General features: G+C 31.3%; 1 protein-coding gene across 1 annotated transcript; it reads right to left on the reverse strand.

Annotated features, from left to right (window-relative positions):
* Positions 1-4381: 4381 nt before the first annotated feature.
* Positions 4382-21601, reverse strand: LOC139483190 (acetylcholine receptor subunit alpha-1-A-like). The gene is made up of 7 exons (XM_071267224.1): positions 21576-21601; positions 20732-20985; positions 7813-7958; positions 7325-7369; positions 6603-6712; positions 5598-6118; positions 4382-4781 (listed from the first exon to the last, which is right to left on the reverse strand). Exons 1-7 carry the CDS (start codon positions 21599-21601, stop codon positions 4384-4386), a joined length of 1500 nt encoding a protein of 499 aa, XP_071123325.1. The 3' UTR covers positions 4382-4383.
* Positions 21602-22601: the final 1000 nt, after the last annotated feature.

Raw genomic sequence — 22601 nt, forward strand, 5'->3', positions numbered from 1 at the left:
ATGCGGTATGGGCTTTGCTCATTTTTGTAGGCCGTACGGTGACCTATATTTTTTTAATTTCTGTGACAATTTGGTCTCTTGTGGAGAGTTGTCTCATTGGCAATCATACCACATCTTCTTTTGTATATGAAAGATTCAACCAGCAAGATAATTCAATACTTACTTACGTATATATCAGTTTTTATGAATTAGCGAATACACATATGATGTGCGCATCAGATTTCGGATTGTAACTGTATTGTGAACAGCAATGTGATCTATTGACATCATTTTGAATCTGTCATTTAACCGTTCATTCAGCTAGCGTCCGTAAAATTTCTAAAAAAAAAGATTTATACAAAATCTGCTTTAATATTTGTCCATGTTTTTCAACAAATGGCCGTTGAGTAGAACAATAGCACATAAGGGACAAACAGCTGTTGAAAAACAACTGTCATTTTACCGACGTGTAACATGCAATGACTGGGACAAATGATTTGTTAAAAGCTATATAAAACTCCCATTTGTATGACAGTCGTTTTAAAAACTGCAGTAATTAAGGGTTGGTGTGGGGGGGGGGGGGGAACAAAAGATAAACTAGAATATAAAGTTTCAATCCTGGTATTGATGATGAGTTTATTCTAATAATGAACTGTTACCTCTAGAATTTTTATTTTTTCCAATTTTTGCAGTTTTTGATAGAAGCTATGTTGTAAATGTTATTCTAAATTGCTAAAATTATCAACATGAAAAGACACATAAATACCTGGAAAATTATCAACAAAATTTGGACTACCTCTTTCGGATTGCTGCTCCATTGATGTTGATTGTTAATGTTTTTGTATGTGTTGCTGTTCTTTCAAAATCATAATATTTGCATAAAAAGCTATCAAGAGAGACTAACAACACAAATATCACTGGCTCTTGTTTAATAAGGAGGAGATGCAGTCACATGTATGAATATAGTGTTTATGAATGTTGAATGTTCAAACAATACTAAGTATAAAAAAATGAAAAATATTGATAATGTTTTTACTGTGGTATCTAATAACTGGTACTATAAGTATTAGTTAATTTGCACCAAAATGTCCTCCAGAATATTAATTGATCGTTTCGTACAATCAAAATTAATGGAACTTGTATGCTAATCTAAAAACGATTCAATGTATTATTTACTTTAAATCTCCGTGTTTTATCTTTATATCAATTCCATTAAATCTAAACAAAAGACACAAAAGTTCATCCCTAGATGACGTTGATGATCAGTAAAAGCTCATTGTCCATTGTTATTGTATATTGTTTACGAATTATGAATGACGAATTGTTCAAGGTTGCAAGTTTGTCCTTTTTTTTAACCCAATGGACTTACTGGAGTACAATGTATATACATTTCCAAAAAAAGGCCATTACGAAGAAGATGTCATGCTTTCTCTACTAAAAAAATGTCGTTTGAAGAAATTGTAGAGGTAACAATGATTGCCGAAATCGGACAATTCTTCATTTGTCAGTCGTATTAAAAGCAACCCGTCAACTGGAACAAGCAACTATGCAGAATTCATAAGATTAAGCAAATACACATAACAATTTTGATGTTGAAAATTTATTGTCTCATTTTCTTTATACCTTGTATGAGGCAACTTGACTTTCTGAAAGTGATGCAAACAATAAAAAAAAAACCATTGCACTATGTCAAAATGAAAAATAACACAAAAACTATAGCTTGAACAATTTAATTGGCTTTGCCATATGTCCCATGGTTGCATGTTTTGGAAGGAAACAAATGCATTAAACCGAGGACCAATAATTTAATAACAAAAGTGCATAAATTCTTATGTTCGTTGAACACAAATATAACAGCCAGGACAACAAGTCATACGAATTTCAAGAAATAGAATTATTTGACGTTGGATGATAAAAATTCTGTTAGGTATATGCAACGGTAAAGGCAAAATACACACAAAAATATAATAGTACATAAAAAACGAATTTTTGTTTGGACGAACGCAGCAACAGACGGATAGATAAGGTTGATACAATATACCCTCAATTTACGATATAATAGTCATAACAGATTAACTAGATTTTTTGATATGTGTTTGAAGGTCGTTTCGTACATACATTAATCCGTTAACGAAGGCTTTACGGACATGTAGAGCACAAAAGCTCTATTTTGTTACTGAATGACATATACCAAAGAAAGGCGACAAATCAATCTGTAGCAAATGGAGAGGTATTATTTTTCCTATGTCACATAATCCTACAGAGGTTAAAGAAAGAAGTTGATATGTTACTGAAAGATGAACAGGGCGGTTTCAGACAAGACAGATCATATATTGACCAAATTGCCACATTAAGAATCATTCTTTAGCAAACCATTGAATAACAGACATCTAAATACCTAACATTTGTAGATTTTTAGAGAGCCTTTGATAGTATAGACCATCAAGTTCTGTGGAACATCTTTAGATAATATGGAATAACTGCAAACAAATCAGCTCTCTGACGATTTAACATTTTAAAGTGAGTCATTTAGAGACTACCAAGTATGACAAATCAATTTCCTGTATCAACCGGTGTCAGGCAAGGATGTTAATTATCCCCTCTGCTTTTTTTCTGATAGTTATAGATTAGAAGAGACGGAAATCATACAATACTCCTCTGGGTTTTAAATGGACATTACAGACCTTGACTTTGCAGACGATATTTGCCAGCTCTCCAATCGCAACAAAGACTCACCAATCGAAGCAACCAACCTTGAAACAACATGTAAAACAAGTTAGAATGTACGTAAATGCAAAAAAGACAAATCTATGAGAGTAAACGCAAAACAACTTAACAAAAACAAAGTGAGAGATGCCGAAGATGTCCGAGAATTTACATATCTTGGAAGTGTCATTAGTAAAAATGTACATCAAGAGGGACAGATGAAGACATCCAATCTAGAAAAAGAAAAGCACAAGAAGCTTTTGCTATCCGTAAACAAGCCTAGAGCACCGCGAACAAACACCAACATCAGGATCTTTCAACACAAATGTAAAATCTATATGTCTATAAGGGTCAGAAACTAGGTGACTAACAGTTGCGTCTACAAAAACATTACAAGTATTCATGAAAACATGTATAAGAAACATCATTAGAATCAAGTGGTCAAACACCATTAGCAACAAGGAATTACGGAAAAGGACAGAACAAGAACCAATACAAAGAACGATCCAAACACGCAAGTGGAAATGGATTGGAAAAACTTGACGCAAAAACAACAAAAATGTAACTAGACAGACGCAGATTGGAATCCTCAGAGCCATCGTAAAAGAGGGGAGACCAAAAACCACATTAGATCGCAGAAATCTAACATCTGATCTACAGAAAATTCGGAAAACATGAAGATCAGCAAAGAAACTAGACAAAGACGGGAAAAGATGGACAACCACTGTTTTCGCCCTATGTCCCCATGGGACGAAGTGGATAAAGTGAAGTAAGTCATAATACACGTCCTTTGTATTGCTTTGACTCTCTTACATGGCTTCGTTCTGAACTCACATTTGTTAAAGTTATATTAAATCGTATAGTTAGAAAAGTTATTTTATTAAATCATATAACTTTACTTTACACATCATGACAAGTTTAATTCACCCAAATTGACTACTCATCGAAAAGACAATACTTCCTTTCCAATACTTTTTTCATAGTGTAAGTTGACCTGGTATCATACGGGAAATCGTCTACAGATTACTATTTTGTCTCATTTGATTGCAGTTTACATGTTTACATTGTCATATCTTCTTTGCGCGAGCTTTATTAAGTTTGGAAGGCATTACACATAACTTGAACATTTTTTTTACATACTTACTATAAGAATTACTATGCATAGTTTCAGGTTTGTCAGGAGTATTGTCATGAGTCTTTGGATCTAAAAAACGGAGACTTAATTATTTACTGTAAAAAAGACCAGACATACGCATTAAAAAGGAAAATAACAAACATACCGAGCTCAGAGGAAAAAGCATCCTTGCCCGACACCGGTTGATACAGGAAATTGATCTGTTATGACATGAAAATTCTAAACGGAAAGTCCCTAAGCAAATGGCAATATCAAAGTTCAAACACATATGTATCAAACGAATATACAACAACCGTCATATTACTGACTTCGTACAGGCATTTTCGTATGTAAAAAATGGTGGTTTAAATCTGGATTTATAGCTAGCTAAATTTCTCACTTGAATGACAACGATATGTGCACAAAACGAACAGACATAATTGGTACACATTTAGGTAAAATTAGGGGTATAGCAGTCAATACGTGTTATAATCGTAGTTACTCTAAAAAAAAAGACAAGCTAACGATTTAAACGAATCATCAATTTAAAGAAAATTTAGAGAAAACATTGCATTCTTTTAATGTTATGTCCCACTAGAACATGTTGTATCAGTCATAATGTTATACAGTTCAATATGTGCATGAATACTAGCTATTAAACAGGAAAGCAAAGTCACTAAATCGAAGATCTTCACAGGTCTTAGATAATTCATAACCTTTTTATATCCTATAATCTTCCACCATGTAACAGTGTTTCTAGAATGCACAAATATCCTATTTTTGTCGTCGTTAGTATCTATGTGATTGTCGTTGAAGGCAATGACATGGTCATCTTTACCTATACTATCTTCCATTATGGGATGAACAGAATTCCTACGACATTTGCATTTTTCTTTTTCCGGTTTTCTGTCGTAATAACTTAGAACAACAGAACTAAATACTGCTACAAGACTGCTGCACATCAACAGTAAAAAGTATTTTCCTGAAATCGATAGAGACAGTTTAGATCAATGATGCTATTGTGAACTATTGAATTATATATACTTGTCTTGGTGAGCCAGTAAGTGATAAAAAATAAATTCAGAATAATAAACGCCTTTTTCATACAGTCATTGTATCGTCCATTAATATGTCTCAATGCTTTTGTTTTCTTTAGTTTTCCGTTTTATTTACTATTGTGTGTCTGTTTTTCGTTTTATTTTTAGCTACGTCGTTGTAAGTTTATTTTCGATTTATGAGATTGAATGTCCCTCTTGTATCTATTCCTTCATTTTATATTAAAACAAGAAAGAGCAGATTTTCGCAATTACTATCCCATTTCAACGGTTAAAGTGGCATAAAATAGTCAGTTAAGTCGAAATTGATCTATGAAAGATTTCTTAAGTTTATAACATTACTTTTGGTATTTGCCTTCAAGTTTAATGCAGTCATTTCAGTCTTTTGTCTTCTTTTGACAATGTTCAGGTTGTTGCGTAAAAGAGCAAATCAAGAAAATTACTTCGGACGCAAAAAAAGAAATATTTTTGTTTATGTATTTTATGCAAAAGCGTCTGATACTTCTTATACATAAAATAAAACGGAAAACGTTAATATTGGAACTTCATCGTTGTTAATTACAGAAATCATCGTTGCTACGAAATTTCAAAATATGCAGTTTAATTAAATTTAACAAAAAGTTCTTTTCACACCATAATTTATTAAACACTTGTATTATTGTATTGCCCTTTTATGTTAATTAGTCACTTATAATGATAACATAAAAAGTAAGCACCCATAATTCATTATTAAATAAACATACCAATAGCTGAAATACTTTTGGAGTTTTCTGGTAAAACACTACTAACTTGAAGCATCAAAACCATAAATGATAGGAATATCGTTATTCCAAAGCTAATACGTTCACCTGCATCTATTGGAATAAAGAACGCTAAGATGGCAAGTATGGATAAGGCACAGGCAGGAAAAACTATGTTGTAGATATAATGGGAAGGCAACCGTTGCATATGAATATAAAAGATAATAGTTGACGAAAATACTGGTCTTTTTTCTACTTTCAAAATTTTCCAAAACACATGATCATCTTCATGTTCTTCATATCCGTTTATTGATTCATTTTGATCCCATACAAGCATCTGTCGCAGATTTACTGCGGTCGTTCCAAGAATTATACTACATTCCTGGCAATCTGCTGGAAATAATTCGATATTTGCATTACATATTGTACTTAAGTCTCCAGAGGGTTGTGTCATAATTGTTCCATCGTACTTAACAAGAACTCTTTCAGCTTGCAATCCATCAGACAAAAAGCTTGATGCAAGTCTGAAATGAATCAAGATTGATGAATGCATTGTTCAATTTTATAGCAATGACTGAAAATTATGGTAAACTAACGCTGTATCGACTGGAGTCGTGATCAGTAACAGTATATGATAAATGTGTTTTTGGGTAGCTTTTCATTTTGCTTAATCGAATGATGACTCATTAACAGCGGTATAACAATGTTGCCTTAATTTTTTCAGAATTTATAGTGTGTTTTTCTACTTTGTGATGTTAGTTACTTTTAAAACGTTTAAACCTGATGCCAAGGCTCCGTGTTGAAGACCGTATTTTGACCTATTAAGGTTTACTTTAACAAATTGTGACTTAGACGGAGAGTTGTCTCATGGGTACTCATAACACTTCTTTTAATATCTATGTAAGAATATAGGATAAATAAAGCATAATAGATAGATGGATATATCATATATATATATATATATATATGTATATATATGTTCATTTGTAGAGCAAGCACAAATCTTACTTATTAAATACTCTGACATCAGGTGTCCACACCTCTTTTCCAGATGCAGTTATATAAGACTTTCCTCCATATTGAGATGGATCCCAAACTAGATAGTCGTCTTTCCATGTCTAAAAGTAAAATAAAACTTTATTCAATAGAAAATAAACCAAATGTTCATGTCACCTGAAGCTTTCAGTAGTCTATGTTTTAACTGCTTTTGATACATTTGTATAGTTTAGCTTTCATCCATAGATGTTGAGTGGGTTTGCTTAGCTAATTCTTTATAGTTTTAACATGTTGCATTTTTTCTGTCTTTGTTTGTTCGTTGTCGTTTGTAGACATGGCCCCATTGGTCTATTGCGGTTTCTCCTAGTACCTCCTTTATCCATTATTTTTTTTATCTTCAACAGACATCACAAGAAAGACGCCATCTTATAGTTAAAATATTTTTTATATGCTGTAAATTTTCTATGGATTGATCCTAATCAAAGTTGTTTTGGGTAATAATAATGTATATCATATCAGAATTATTAAACGAAACAGTTTTAAACATAATTTATGAATATTTAGATACGTCTCAGTTCTATGAAAGCACTAAATAGTTGAGACATACGCAGTGATTCTAGAAATTGTGTTACTGATTGCTATTTGTCATTATCTCAGAAAATATGGTGGCCAGATAATCAATTATTATTGTAATGTTCGACTTGTTATAAATAATTTGATATAAAATATCTTACCAACTCAGCAACTATGGACTGTGTAAGTTTTGCGTCTTTTTCTGACTGAGAAAAGAAAGAACCGACTATAGCAAAACTGTGTTTCAAAGCATGTACAGTAGCAGGGTAAAAACTGTTAGATGTCAATTAATAAACACTAGGATTTAATTGAAGAACAAACACATTATATTGCATATACATATATTCTTCAAGTTACGAAATATGAAACATCTTTACAATTATTATCCTTCAACATTTTGTGCAATTCATTATTATACTTATTATCAAGACGAGCCCTGCACAATATTATGATCACGAGGCAGACATTCTATAACATGATTAATGAAATGCTGAAAAAAGTAGTAATTTCAAAAATTATTCAAATATGATATATCTGATTCTTCTATATTGTATTTGATATTTAAAAGAACACCAATTTTTTTTTTATCTAAATCATTGGATAGAAATTTTTATTTTCTACTTTTATACTTTTATTAAATCAAACATACCAGTCCCTCTAGTCTGATAAAAGTCCACTTCAGGTTTATCTTAACAGTTTCTGTAAGGTTTCGCCGTGGAATCACTTGATAACTATATGTTGACTCATTAAACAGAACACTCCGCAGAAGCAGTTCGTGATTTACATTTCCAAAAGCTGTAACATAAACAGTTATACTAGTTTAACATTAGTTTCAGTTGCCTTTAAAACGTAAAAGATCTGTTACGATCATGGTAGATTTGTTCAAAATTTGATTGATGGTGACTTTCATGTTAAAATATTATAAAATTAACGAACTATACAGACCAAGTAAAGTAAATAATACTTACATAATGAAATATTATCAATTAATGATAAGAAGACAAAGTAAAATATAATAGAAATAGATGCCATTCTATCCGTTATTTTAAATAACCAGAAATGAAGAAACTGATGATTTAATACTCCTGTCGTTTTGTTACCATCACGCAGTCACGTGGATTACCATGCGGAGTGTATTATCATTTTTAAAATGTTGTATAACGCCGTTAAATAAAGATCGATTAAATACGTCATGAAATAGCATCGATGATAGCACATGTACAATACATTTGTCTTTACATTAGCTTTGTTTATCCTATATTTTGTATCAAATGATTGTATTGAACATAATCTCATTTACTTTCAATAAACCTAACTTTAAGGTTCAATCTTAGAAGTCATTATATAGCACTCCCGAACTATAATGTGCTGATAGCTTTTTGCGTTTAGAATTACCTTAACCACAAAGCATCTCTGTATACCTCGATATTTGATACACGCTTTTGCTGGGGAAAACCCGCGAAGAGAGAAATGCAAATGAACGTTGATAGATTGTGTTAATTGATTCTGATAGACACAATTATATTACAATTACTTTGACAATGTTTGACAAAGTTTGATTAAAAATGAAAACGTACGGGTAATATATAAACAAAATTATACATAACCATACCGTCTCATTTAATTTAATTTGTTAACGAGTTGTATGCTTTTATTTAGTTTGAGTATAAAACGTACGATCGCAAAACTTCGTAAACAAAAACCGATAGTTAAAAACAATCAGAGATTTGTTATAACGTTAAAAATATTGCAGTGTAAAAAAGTGCAACACAAGTTTCGAACTCCAAGGAAATGATGTAATAAGTCATCTGCTATCAACCCCAGTTTTTGGTGGGGTTCGTGTTGCTTTGTTTTTAGTTTTCTATGTTGTGTCTTGTTTGATACAAGTATTTTGTCTTAGGGAGGTATAAATCATACTTTGTAAAGGATCACTGTGATTCAAACAAAAAATTCTCTGAAACTTGTATTATCAAGATGCTTGATTTCTTGATTGACATCATATTTGTTACGTTTGGAGGACGTGTTTTTCAACCGACTGTCGCCATTCCAATGGGAACAAATTGTGCTCTCTACTTACCGACTAGATTCTTTATTATTATGAGGATGACTTCATGCAGGAACTTCTTAGGGAGAAAGATAAGAAGTTAGCGATATCCTTTAACTCTACTTTCCACTACATAGATGATGTTCTGTCACTAAATAATTGGTGACTTTGTGGAACGCATCTATCCCATCGAACTGGAGATAAAGGATACTACAGATACAGTTAAGTCAGCTTCATATCTTGACTTACATCTAGAAATTGACAATGCGGGTCGGTTGAAAACAAAACTTTACGACAAAAGAGATGATTTCAGCTTTCCAATTGTGAACTTTCCATTTCTAAGTAGCAACATTCCAGCAGCACCTGCAAACGGAGTATATATCTCCAAATTGATACGATATTCCCGTGCTTGCATTTCCTATCATGGTTTTCTTGATAGAGGATTGCTGCTCACTATAGCTAGGAAGCTATTAAACCAAGAGTTCCAAATGGTGAAGTTGAAATCATCTCTTCGTAAATTTTACGAACGCCATCACGAGTTGGTTGACCGTTATGGATTAACCGTTTCACAAATGATATCGGATATGTTCCCTACGTCGTAACTACAATCCCCTTCCCTTTCATGAATGTGACCTACCGAATTAGACTTTTTACCGGATTTGTCATCACATAAGCAACACGACGGGTACCACATGTGGAGCATAATCTGCTTACCCTTCCGGAGCACTTGAGACTCCCCCTAGTTTTTTATGGGGTTCGTAGGGTTTATTCTTTAGTTTTCTATGTTGTGTAATGTGTACTATTGTTTGTCTGTTTGTGTTCTTCATTTTTAGCAATGGCGTTGTCAATTTATTTTCGATTTATGAGTTTGACTGTCCCTTTGGTATCTTTCGTTCCTCTTTTGTGTCATGTGTCGTAGGGTTGTCAGTTTATTTTCGATCTATGTCTTTGAAAGTCCGTCTGGTAACTTCAGCGCCTCCTGAATACTTTTCCTAAATCGTTTTTCATTTTTTTTTATTGGGAAATAAGTAAACTACTGTCGCCTTATTATGTTGTTATATTGAAATATATCGAGAAAAGTGAGAAAGGATGGAGATTTGAAATGGTTTAAGATTTTTCTGTGTATTTGTTCTTTGAAAGATACCGATTAATAAGATAAAGATCAAATCACGTCTTATATAACAAAAAAACAACAACAACAAAAAAAAAAACCCATATAATAACAATTATAATTGCAATGTATCCTTGCTCACAGTGAAACTCGAGATAAAGGTGCAAAAATCATCGTACTAATTGTTTGCTTAAGTTTTCAAAATTCTCTAAACCGACTTCCGGGAACGCGTCGCCAGTAAACTCAATTTGAAACAATCATATCACCAATTGATGCTAATTAATACTATTATCTACCAATTGCACTGACCGTTTCCTTTTTTCAGCTTACAAAAAAGTAACATTTGATTCATTGCACATATAAATATAATGCATGTACACATTGTATACACCAAACAACACGTAGATATTATTTAGTAGTTACTTATAGACCATTGGCATACAATTGTTTTTTTCCTCATTCCAATCAGCTTTAATATCGAGTAATACTATATCGTATATGTAAAAATAATGATTCATAAGAAGAAAGATTAAATCGTAGACATATCCTGTAAGTGAGCATTGATTATACATGTTATAACTTTTGACTTTATGTATATATAAAAGTTTGTTGGAGAATTTTTAAATAACTTAGATAAGCTAAAACATTAACAAGATGTATTATAAATAAAATTACACTATACACCATCTGCTTGTCAAGTTCACGTTATATTGTCCGAATGATAACACATTTAAAAAAACATCCTTCAACATTCAACTTGTTTGAACAAAGGGCGAATAAGCAAGTGAAGTAAATGCTGACTTGTCTGATATATTTGCCGACTTGAAATGTATAAATTATTGATGATGTAATTTTTGATTTATAACATTAAGTATGTTCACGTGGATTACCATGTGGTATCGGTTGTTATTTCTAAAATGTTTGATTTTTAATGTTATATGCAAATGAACTGAATAAGCATTGCTTAATATTAATAATCATATATTTACAATTCATTATTTAGATTTATTTACACTGATTAAAATACTCATTCTAGTTGAAGGCTTTGATAAATAACCATCATTTCCGGGAAATGAATGACTCTAAATCAATTAAATCACTAGCAGCATTAATGGAATTGATTAAAAAGGATGAATGTGACTTTATTTAAGTGATATATTTGTAGTTTACATTTTCATCAGGAATATCACAAGCTATGTTATATCTTAAACAAGTTGTATAGTTGATAGATTTTTTTTTATTTTGAAATAAAAAGCAAGAAAGGTGATCATGCAGGACCCTGAAATATAACAATCAAAACGGAAATAATCTTTTGATAAAATAAATCTCAGATAAAACAGGGAGTTATTAGCTCAATTCAATAGTACTATATCTGAATGGTTACAGATAATTTTATATTTCATGAAACATGTTGTATGTTGCACAAGTTGGTCATGTCGGTGTCTAGAAATATATAGAGCTTATATGCTTTAATCGTTATTAATTGGAATTGTTTCTTCAGTTCAAACTCTGCTAAGCCTTGTAAACTTTTCAAATGAGATTCTCGAGAATTATGAACATATTCAAGATAAAAATCTTACTTATGTTAACATAAATTGAATGAGATAGAGTATTAATAAATCTTTCAATTTATCATCCATTGTGCATAATAAAAAAAGTAAACAATTGGAAAAAAGTAGTCAAAAAATATTGCTGTAGTTTATTTTCTAGTATTTGATCTAAAGATTGACTTTCATAAATTGTTTTTTTTTTGGACGGAGAGTTGTATCATTTGCACTCATATCACATCTTCCTAACGACAAGTTCACTTGGCAATGAATCATTTTGCACATTATCTTCTGTCAACTTTTCGATTTCTGTTTTTGGTCTGTGTAATGTTTGAAAGCATGCTAAATGTAAGACTCAAAACCAAATCAAAATATGGCTTGTCGGACATGTCGGAGGTAAATGTATATAGAGGTATATAAACAAAAAGGCTAAAAAACAAATTGTATACATGTAGATTATAACTTTGAATTATAGACTTAAAGTATATTTATTAACTGTTAGTGTTTTGTTTAGACAAAGGATAAATAAGCAAAACAGTCGATGCTGCTCGATCTAATATATTTACTCACTAGAAATGTATAAACTATTTTTTGTGTATGTTTTGATTTGTTACATTAAATATTTTCACGTGGATTACCATGTGGAGTCTGTTATTTTTCAAATATTTTGGATTGTTCTATTTTAGATGCAAATGAACTTAATCACGCATTGCGTTATATTAATAATCATATAATTACAATGCTTTTGAATATACATTAGATTTATTTACACTGATTAAAATACACATTTTACTTGAAGGCTTTGATAAATAACCATCATTTCCGGGAAATGAATGGCTTTGAATCAATTATACTACTGGCAAAATTATTTGATTCGATTAAAAAAGGTGAATGTGGCTTTATTTAAGTGATATGTTTAGGTTTGCTTTCATAAGGAATCCCGCCAGCTATGTCATATAGTTAACATTTGCATAGTAAAATATTTGAAAAAATATTTTTCATAATTCATGAAAAATGTCATAATTTGGACATGTTATTGTCATAAAACAAAGTTAAAGCTGTTAAATCAAAAAGCAATATTTTTCATCTGTTCAAACTATACTTGTCGTACAAGTAAAATTTTTAGCGCCATACAACCAAGTTCAATCCACAATTTTTAACATTTAAAAATGCCTGTACCAAGTCAGGAATATGACAGTTGTTGTCCATTCGTTTGATGTCTTTATAATTTGATTTTGGGACTTCTCGTTTTGAATTTTCCTCGGAGCTCACTATTTTTGTGATTTTACCTTTTTCTTCAAATTTCAAAAGTTTTATCAAACTATAGTGACTTATATCTGTATCAACATTCCTTTAAACTATGGGAGGTCTCGATTTGAGAGTACTGTACATATTTTAGATATAGGTCGTTCTAATGTAACATTTATTGACCGAATTAAATTAGAAAGAGTTGATACAAATTATTTGATCATTCATCCGTTGCACATGTTTAAAGGAATATAAACAAATCAAAAAATAATAATAATAAACTGAAATCATTCCCTCGCCAGATCTTTGACACCAATATTTGCATGCTGTATTCTACATTGTAGGTGTCGGACCACCAATTAAAAGTCCCTATCTGTTCAACCAAATTTTGCAATTTTCACAGCTTTCTAAATATTTTACCTTAAGTTTAACTTTATAGAAACCAGGTATAACCCGAATTGTACATGTATTAGCTTTCTACATGCCAATTTTCAACATATGTTTAAAATCATATCAGAAAGAAGAGGCCTTCCGAATAGAGATACCACTAAAAATAATCCCTGGTTTTCTGGAAATCTTAAATTAGTATACATTGGAGTGCATTAATCCTCAATTTTGAATGCAAACTCAAAGACAAGTAAATTTTTGCTCAAAATGGTCTTAATATATTTCTCTTTCACTAAAAGTTTCATTTATGCCAATTTGGTGTTTAGTTTAAGTAAACAGTGACATCAAATGCACTATTTTGTGTTCGAGTAGGCCTGCTTTCCCATACGTTCTAAATTGGAGGAAGAAATTGGTGGTTTGACACCTTGCAATTGTACGTATGAATGAAATTGTTATAAAACTTTGTTCGCGAAGTCATACATCTAGTGGAGAGATAAAACATATTTATCTGAACGTACATTAACAATGTATTTAACATTATTATAACCCATCTGTTAATAAAGTGTATGTTATATTGTCCGAATCATAACACTTACATCTTGTCAAAAAATTCTATAACATTTAACTTTTATAAACAAAGGATACATAAGCATGATAAGCAAACAAGTTGATGCTGCCCCGTCTGATATTTGCTGACTTGAAATGTATAAATTATTGATGGTATAAATTTTGTTTTATAACATAAAATATGTTCACGTGGATTACCATGTGGAGTCGGTTATTATTTTTAAAATGTTTAATTGTCAGATGTTATATGCAAATGAATTGAATGAGCATCGCTTAATATTATTGATCATATATCTACAGTTCATTTAGATTTATTGACACTGATTAAAATACCCATTCTAGTTGAAGGCTTTGATAAATAATCCTCATTTCCAGGAAATGAGTGACTTTAAATCTATTAAATTTTTAGTACCGTTAATGGAATTGATTAAACAGGATGATGTTCACTTTATTTACGTGTTATGTTTTTTTTTTCTATTAGGAATATTACCAGTTGTTTTATAACTTAATTAAATTGTATTGCTTAAAACATATTTTTTCTTGTTGTTCGTTTTCAAAGGCTAGTTATGTGATTATTTAGGACCATGAAATAAAAGATACAAAACGGTTATCATCTTTTGAAAGAATGAATTACAGATAAAACATGTAGTCGTTTGGCTCAATTCAATAGTGAATATTTGAATAATCATAGCTATTTTTCATATTTCATGAAAAATAATATATGTTGCACGTGTGTTTAAACCATATATGGAGCTTTTATGCTCTATTTGCAATTGTTTCCTTCTGAACAAACTGTGCTTCTTAAATATCAACAACTTTTTTGACTGATATTCGGGACATTGTTCTATTGATGGAGGGGGATATCTCAAGAATAATAAACATATTGTAGATATAAATTGGCCGAATTGAATGAGAAAGTATTATACAATAAAATATCACTTTATACGAACATTAGAGTAACCAAGAGAAAGCAATTTGTCTCTTTGTAGCAAATTTAAAACGATGTCATGACTGTAACAGTGTAATATTGTCATGTAATTATCGGAAAAGTGTTGCTATGTTACACCGCATTCGAATAAAATGGAATGTTTTGGAAATAATCTAAGTTTTCCTTGGTGTACTTTATATATTTAGTTAGTTTTGGTGTCAGATCTAAGAAATTCAAATCCTTCAGCAACGTTAATGTCTCACAACCTCACCATATTTGATAAATTGATTAGATAGAAGGGTTAGTTTGAAATTTTGAAATTTGAAAATTTGAACGATTAAGCTTTCTTATTTCTTTTGGTACCTCATTTATAAAATATAAAGAAGGATGAACTGAATTACATCAGTTTAAAATTATCTGATTGGGAGTGAAAAAAATCATTGTATTGTGCTACCTTAACACTGTACCCTAATAGTTAAGTGCATTATATAATGTCCGATTCATAACATATTATCACAAGAAAAATCTATACCATCTATCTTGTATTGACAAAGGATAAAAAGCAAGTGACGTGAATGCTGTCTCGTCTGGTATCTTTATTGACGACAAATGGTTTAACCATTGAATTTGTACGTTCTTTATTTTGTAACATGAAATACATTCATGTGGATTACCATGTGGAGTCTGTTGTTATTTGAAAAATATTTGATTTCTCGATATCATATGCAAATGAACTGAATACGCAATGATTGATATTAATAATGATATACTTACAATGCTTCTGTACGTACATTTGTTTTATTTACACTGATTAAAAGCACATTCAAGTTAAAGACGTTGGTGGATAACCACCAATTCCGGTTAATGAATGACTTTAAATCAATTAAATTGAAAATAAAATTAATTTACAAATGAATTTAACCTTATTTAAGTTACATGTTTTGGTGTGTTTTTTTACTTCATCAGGAATTTTATCAGTTAGTTCATATCTTTATCAAGTTGTATAGTTTTAAGGAAGCTCGCGGGTATGAACAATTAAGGAAAAAATTAAACATTTGTATTTTCATTACACATTTTATTTATTACACTATTAGTTATTACTTCATAATATGGTACAAAAATCACCCGGAAAAATCGATTTGGTTTGGCTGCATATGACTTTAAAAATGTTTATATCATTGAAAAAGCTACAAATTATCTCCCTTTGGTGCAAAAATGTCATTTTTTAACGTTTATATTGAAATACCTTATTTAGCTCATCGGTGACCTATAGTTTTTATTATTGTTTTCAAACAGGCTGTACATGAACTAAATAATTGTAAAATTAAAGCGATTTTTGTAATTTAGTTCTTTTTTTATTTCGATATTACCAATATTTCTCCTATTAGTTCAACAAAAAAAAGGACATTAACAAAAATGTATGCTTCTTTCGAAGGTAGATTGTGATCTTAAATGAACGGCGATCCCATATTTTTATTTTATATTTCTATTAGGTATAAGATAAAGTTTAATCATAGAAAAAAATAGCAAAATCCTATATTAGAAAAAAAAGTTGATTTAGACCCGAGAACCCCCTCAAGAACGAGTGTTGGAAAAAAGCAAGTAAGGTGTTCATTCAAGACCCTGAAATAGCAATACAAAACGGTAATAATAACTTTGTTAGCTTGATTTGTCTTTTCTGAATCGTAATACAATTGTTTTAGAACATCAGTATTCTACTGTCTTCTAATAATGTTGCCTTCTTCAAATATCGAGAGAGAAATTGATAGAAGGCGTAAATTTCGAAATGTTTTAAGATTTTCCTTCTTGTTTTTGTTCTTTAAAAAATTGCAATTAATGTGATAGAGATTAAAGCACGTGTTATACAAAAATTAAAAAAAAAATATTTCAATAAGAGCTGTTTATGCAATAATGTTCCGCTACTTTTCGATTGGAAATAATTGATTACAGAATTAGAATTTACAGATACTCAATTAATATTTATATAATTTTACAATATATCCTTGCTCACAGTAAACCTTAAGTAGAAGGTGCAAATGACATTGTTCTAATTATTTGCTTAAGTTTTTAAAATTTTCTAAGCCGACTTCTGGTATCATATTAACACCAAACGCTAGAGCTCATTGGTTTGACCCCACGCTTGGTGAACCAAGTATAAAACCAAATCAATTGAAAGTTATAAACGCCTCAGAACAAAATGTTAATACAGTTTCTGTGCCAACTGAGAAAATCTTGTTTTTAGCTATAATTTACTAGTTGGCGTTATCCAATGTTCAATGTACATTGTAAATATACACATATAATTCACTTATAGGAAATTGTATCCAGGTGCGTACGCAATTTGAAGGTTAGATTATAGATCTATTGTAATTCACAATTGCACATTGTGTATACTCTGCTATTCTACATGTACCACATTGAAGTTCAAACTAAATTCTACTGCATGATCGTTTGTCGTACATTTGGATGAGGATAACTTATCCAATTTTCAATACATCAATCAACAATTCACAACGACGTATGAATTACCTAAAATGCATGTTTTAGCGTTATTTTCTGTCAGTTTCATTAGAATAAAGATAACATTATTGTCTTTTAAGGTGCGACGGAATCAATTCGTGATTCGATGATTGCAAATACCCGTTTACTTACTCTGCAAACGCGTCGCCAGTAAACTGAATTTTGCAATAACCAAATAACCAATTGATACCGTCGGAGTTTAAAATACAATACTATTATCACCCAATTGTATACACACTGAGAGGTTTAGAGCTAAACTACCAGGTTCAATCCACCTTTTTCTACATTTGAAAATACCTTTACCAAGTCAGAAATATGACAGTGGTTGTCCATTTTCCTGATGTGTTTTATCATTTGATTTTTCCATTTAATTAGGAACTCTCCGTTTTGAATTTACCTCAGAGTTCAGTATTGTTGTGCTTTTAATTTTTGCACAAACAGTTACATTTTCAGCTTACAAAATAAGCAACATGTGGTACATTGCACTCATAAATATCATGCATGTACTCATTGAGTACACTAAACAACACAGAGGAAGTACTTTATAGACCATTGACCTTCATTTGTTTTTGTTTCCATTTTGATCAGCTTTAAGATAGAGTAAATCTATATTGTAAATAAAAAAATCATAAAAAGAAAGATCAAGTGATATCCTGTATAAAGTGAGCATTGATTATAACTGTCGATTTCATATAAATTAATACAAGGACATATTCTTGAAGTTTTGTTGGAGTTGTGGTACGTAACTTAAAAAATCTAAAACCTCACCAAATAGGATGAGTTATAAATAAAAGAATTCTAACACATTTAAAACATATTCCTATAACATTTAACTTCTATGAACAAAGGATGAAAGGAGGAAATAAAGTAGACGCTGTCTTATCTGATATATTTGATGGCTAGAAATGTATAAATTATTGATGGTGTAAGTTATGTTCTGAAACACGTGTGCGAAATACATTCACGTGGATTACCATGTGGTTTCTGTTGTTTAAAAAAAAAACTTTGATTGTTCGAACTTATAGTCAAATGAACATCATACACAATGCCTAATTGTAATAGTTAAATATTTACAATTCATTTGTATATACATGAGATTTATTTTCAGTGATCTAACTCCACTTTATAGTTTGAAGCTTTATTAAATAACCATCATTTCCGGAAAAGGAATGACTTTAAATCAATTAAATTACTGGCACAGTTAATGGATTTGTTTAAAAAGGGTGAATAGATTTTGATTGAGTAATATGTTTGGGTATGTTTTCAGAAGGAATACTACTAGCTATGTTATATAGTTATCAACTACCACAATAATATAGTTGAAAAAATATAGTTATTTTATAATTCATGAAAAATATCATATGTTTGACATGTGAGTGTCTTAAAACAAATTTATAGATCTTTAAACGAAATTAAATCGCAATAGTTTTCATCTGTTCGAACTATACTATAATTTTCAAAAGTTTTAACAAACTATAATGACTTATATTTGCATCCAAGTCCATTTTCAGTAGGGAAATTCTCTTTCTGAGAATAATGACTGGCACAAGGAGATAGAAACCATATATTTTTGGAATCAGTGTAAATTAAGCTATCATGTGAGACCTGAAGTTGACATTTATCTCCCTTATTGCAGTCAGAAATATAAGGAAACATTTATTTATCGAATCAGTATAACCATGATTTGAGTAAATCGAAAGTGGCTTCTCATCAATAATCGATAATATTGATATGGAAAGACCTTCAATTGTTCTCTGATGAATTGGTTTTTAATCATTCATGCAATGGTTTGATATAAACAAAAATATTCGTATAAATTTTTAAATCTAAGGAACGATATTAGACGAATTGAGTCGAAAGTTGAGAGATATTTTTATCCGAAGTTTTGTATTGTCACTTTATAATCTTTACATAAACATATCTCTGGAATTCAAACTTTAATATATATGAAGTTCGTTCTATACCGTTTAAAATCTTCCATCGGAATAAGAAATGATACAAAAGTAATTACTAAAATAAGAATGATGATTAGTGTTACTTGTAATGTATGCCATATTCTCTTCTGGAGTACTTTATAAAAGTGGGGAGATGTGGTAGGATAGTGTCATTTAAGTTTTTGTGGGGTAATCATTGCTTAGACTTTAATTTCAATGCTATGTTCAATGTCCTTTGTTTATCTTGTGGTCTTGAACTTTCTAAGCCAAGGAGTTGTCAGTTTGTTATCGACTTATGAATCTAAATACTATTTTGGTATCTTACAACTCTTTGTTTGTCGAATATTATTGAGAAAAGAACCATGAGCTGAAAATCAGACTTAAATCGTAAACTAAATTGTGGTATGTGGACTCTTATATATATAGCCTTATCATTAGGGTCGCAGCTAAAATACAATGAACACTATGCACATGATACACCTATCTCTATAATGTTCTTTCGATATCGGCAACTGAACAGACATGGTATTTTACTATTGTGCATATAATTGGCGCGTCCATTCTGTGTATTATTATTTCCATTTGTTTCAATCTGATAAATTAAGTCTTTTTTAACTGATTTTAATACTTTGTTCTTATGTTGTAATGTTACACTACTGTCTAAGGATAGAGGATATTTTGGATCCCGTTAACATGTTTAACCCCGCCACATTATGTATGAATGTGTCTGTTCTAAATTAGGAGCCTGCAATTCAGTGGTTGTCTTTTGTTTATGTGTTACATATTTGTTGTTTCGTTCATTTTGTACCTGAATTAGGCCGTTTGTTTTCTTGTTTGAATTTTTTTTACATTTGTCATTTAGGCGCCTTTTATATCTGAATATGCGGTTTGGGTTTTGCTCATTGCTGAAGACCGTACGATGACCTAAAGTTGTAAATTTCTGTGTCATTTGGGCTCCTGTGTGGAGTTGTTTCATTGGCAATGTTACCACATCTTCTTTTTTGTATGTATCTAGGTCAATGTATTATATTGTGAAATACCTATGGAATGCTTTTCTTAATTCTATTTGACTGTATTTCGATGTTAACATATCGCAGTTTTGAAGAAGACGTTACTAAGTTAAAAACCTTGTGTCTGGTGCAGTTGCCATTTTTTAACAACTAAATATGTTTAAAAAAGTAAAGAGAGAGAACAAATACACTGGGGGACAACATAATCAAATCCAACAAAACAGACAACGATGTGATAAGAAAAGCAACAAGCTTTTCATTGACACACATACGTGTATCTGCTTGTTCTCGGTTATAAGGTATAGCTGGGAAGTATCCGTATTGAAATTGCAAAGAATATTTCACCTTGAGTAACATAAACGTTTTTACAAGTCTCCAAAGAAGCAACTCTGTCGGCAACAAACTTGAATCATTCCGTTGTGTTGCCATGATCTTCACAAAGAAAACGATTCCAAATTCTTGGCGTTCTATCAGAACCAACAAGTTTCCGTCTAGCACCAGCACCTTGCCTTTTTCTCGGTCCAGCCTTTAAATTATTCATTTAGTAAACATCAAATACAATGTCTACTCGTCAATACTTTTCGATGCAAGATTTTATGTGAATCAGTATGACATCGATTGCATAATCATCAAATAGTTTAGCACGTGGTGGCTTGGAATTGACCATTAATGCCCCCCAAAACGCGTGTCAGAATTTGCATCAGTTGGCCGCAAATTTCACAAGGTTTCAAGTAAACCCATTTGCTGGGATTTAATAACACTGTTTAAAGTGACATCCTTAGACAAAAACAGAGAAGCACGTTTGTTTTCATGGATAAATTCATCTTCCAAGTCAAACTGTCTACATTTTCAGGAAATGAAAAGTATAGAAAAGAGATCGCATACATATCTCACCTGCCATCGAGTCAATAATTTCCTTAAAAAATCAATTATGTACAAATCAAACGACTGTTCTAGAAAAAAGTAAAATCAGAAGATGGATTGCCAAACTCGGTCATCACTTTAGAAAGCCTTTAACTCTTTTCAAAAAATTCCTTTTGTGTTTTCGTAGAGTCTTCGTCCTCGTCCATCTGTTTTAGAATGACTAAAACCACTATTTCGTTCAAATTCCTCTACCAGTCTACTGACATCCATCCATCCATCGTCTCAAGGGAATCTTCGGTGGCACAAACATCGCCCTTCACAATTGCATTATTCTGTGTTTGTGCCTGATCAATTGTGATATAAGAAAAATAACTTGCTGGTCTTACTTACAGTGAAATAACCATTGGCACCTTGCTGGTGCTGCTCGTGAAGGGAAGTCATATTTTGGAGATGGATCCGTAACTGTCGAACATAATTTTTATGATCTGGACCAAAAAAATACGGTATCATGCTTTATTTGGACTGTATGTGAGGTACGATATCTGACTCATAAAATGGGCATACCGCCGAAAGAACAAAATTTCTGAACTCATATAATTGAACAACAGATATTAAACTGTGGTCGAGATGACTCTCTTTCCTTGCACCAGTCTATCAAATAATCGAACAATACAGAGTCATGACATATATTTTCTGCGTTTAGACATTAATTGTTCAGCAAAATACACTCAGTTATCTGATTCGCATGTCTAGACCTAGGTTCATTTGAATATATATGAAAATAATATGACGTTCTAGGTGTTCCAATGTCGGCTTCAGTGAGAGCACAAGTCCATCCACTTTCAGGCAATATAAGCCCATGATTTTTAAAACAAGCCATTTTAATGTACTTTCCACCAAATATAACGATAAACATATATTCTCCGTACAAATCTGGCCATTCATACTGAACTTACCTACGCAATACAAAAAGTGGTTGATCTGCAGCTATAATTGATGCTTGGCCGAGATTTTAAAAGTTTAACCACTTTTTTCACCTATCCATTGTATGATTGATCAATTGAGTATGCGTGTTTTCAAACACTGGCATCATAGAAGTTACAGTTACTTGACGAGTGTAATTTGTAAGAGGAATGAAATGACGACCAAGATATGTTTACGAAATTCAAATCCTCCTCTGTTACATGAACTATGATTTACATCAGTGTGCCCTGGTAATTGGTGTAAATCGCTCTGTATGTCTATAAATAGTTTGCGCATGCGCAAAATTGATAAACG

Source organism: Mytilus edulis, chromosome 7 (assembly GCF_963676685.1).
Source record: "Mytilus edulis chromosome 7, xbMytEdul2.2, whole genome shotgun sequence".
NCBI classification, from domain to species: Eukaryota; Metazoa; Mollusca; class Bivalvia; order Mytilida; family Mytilidae; genus Mytilus; species Mytilus edulis.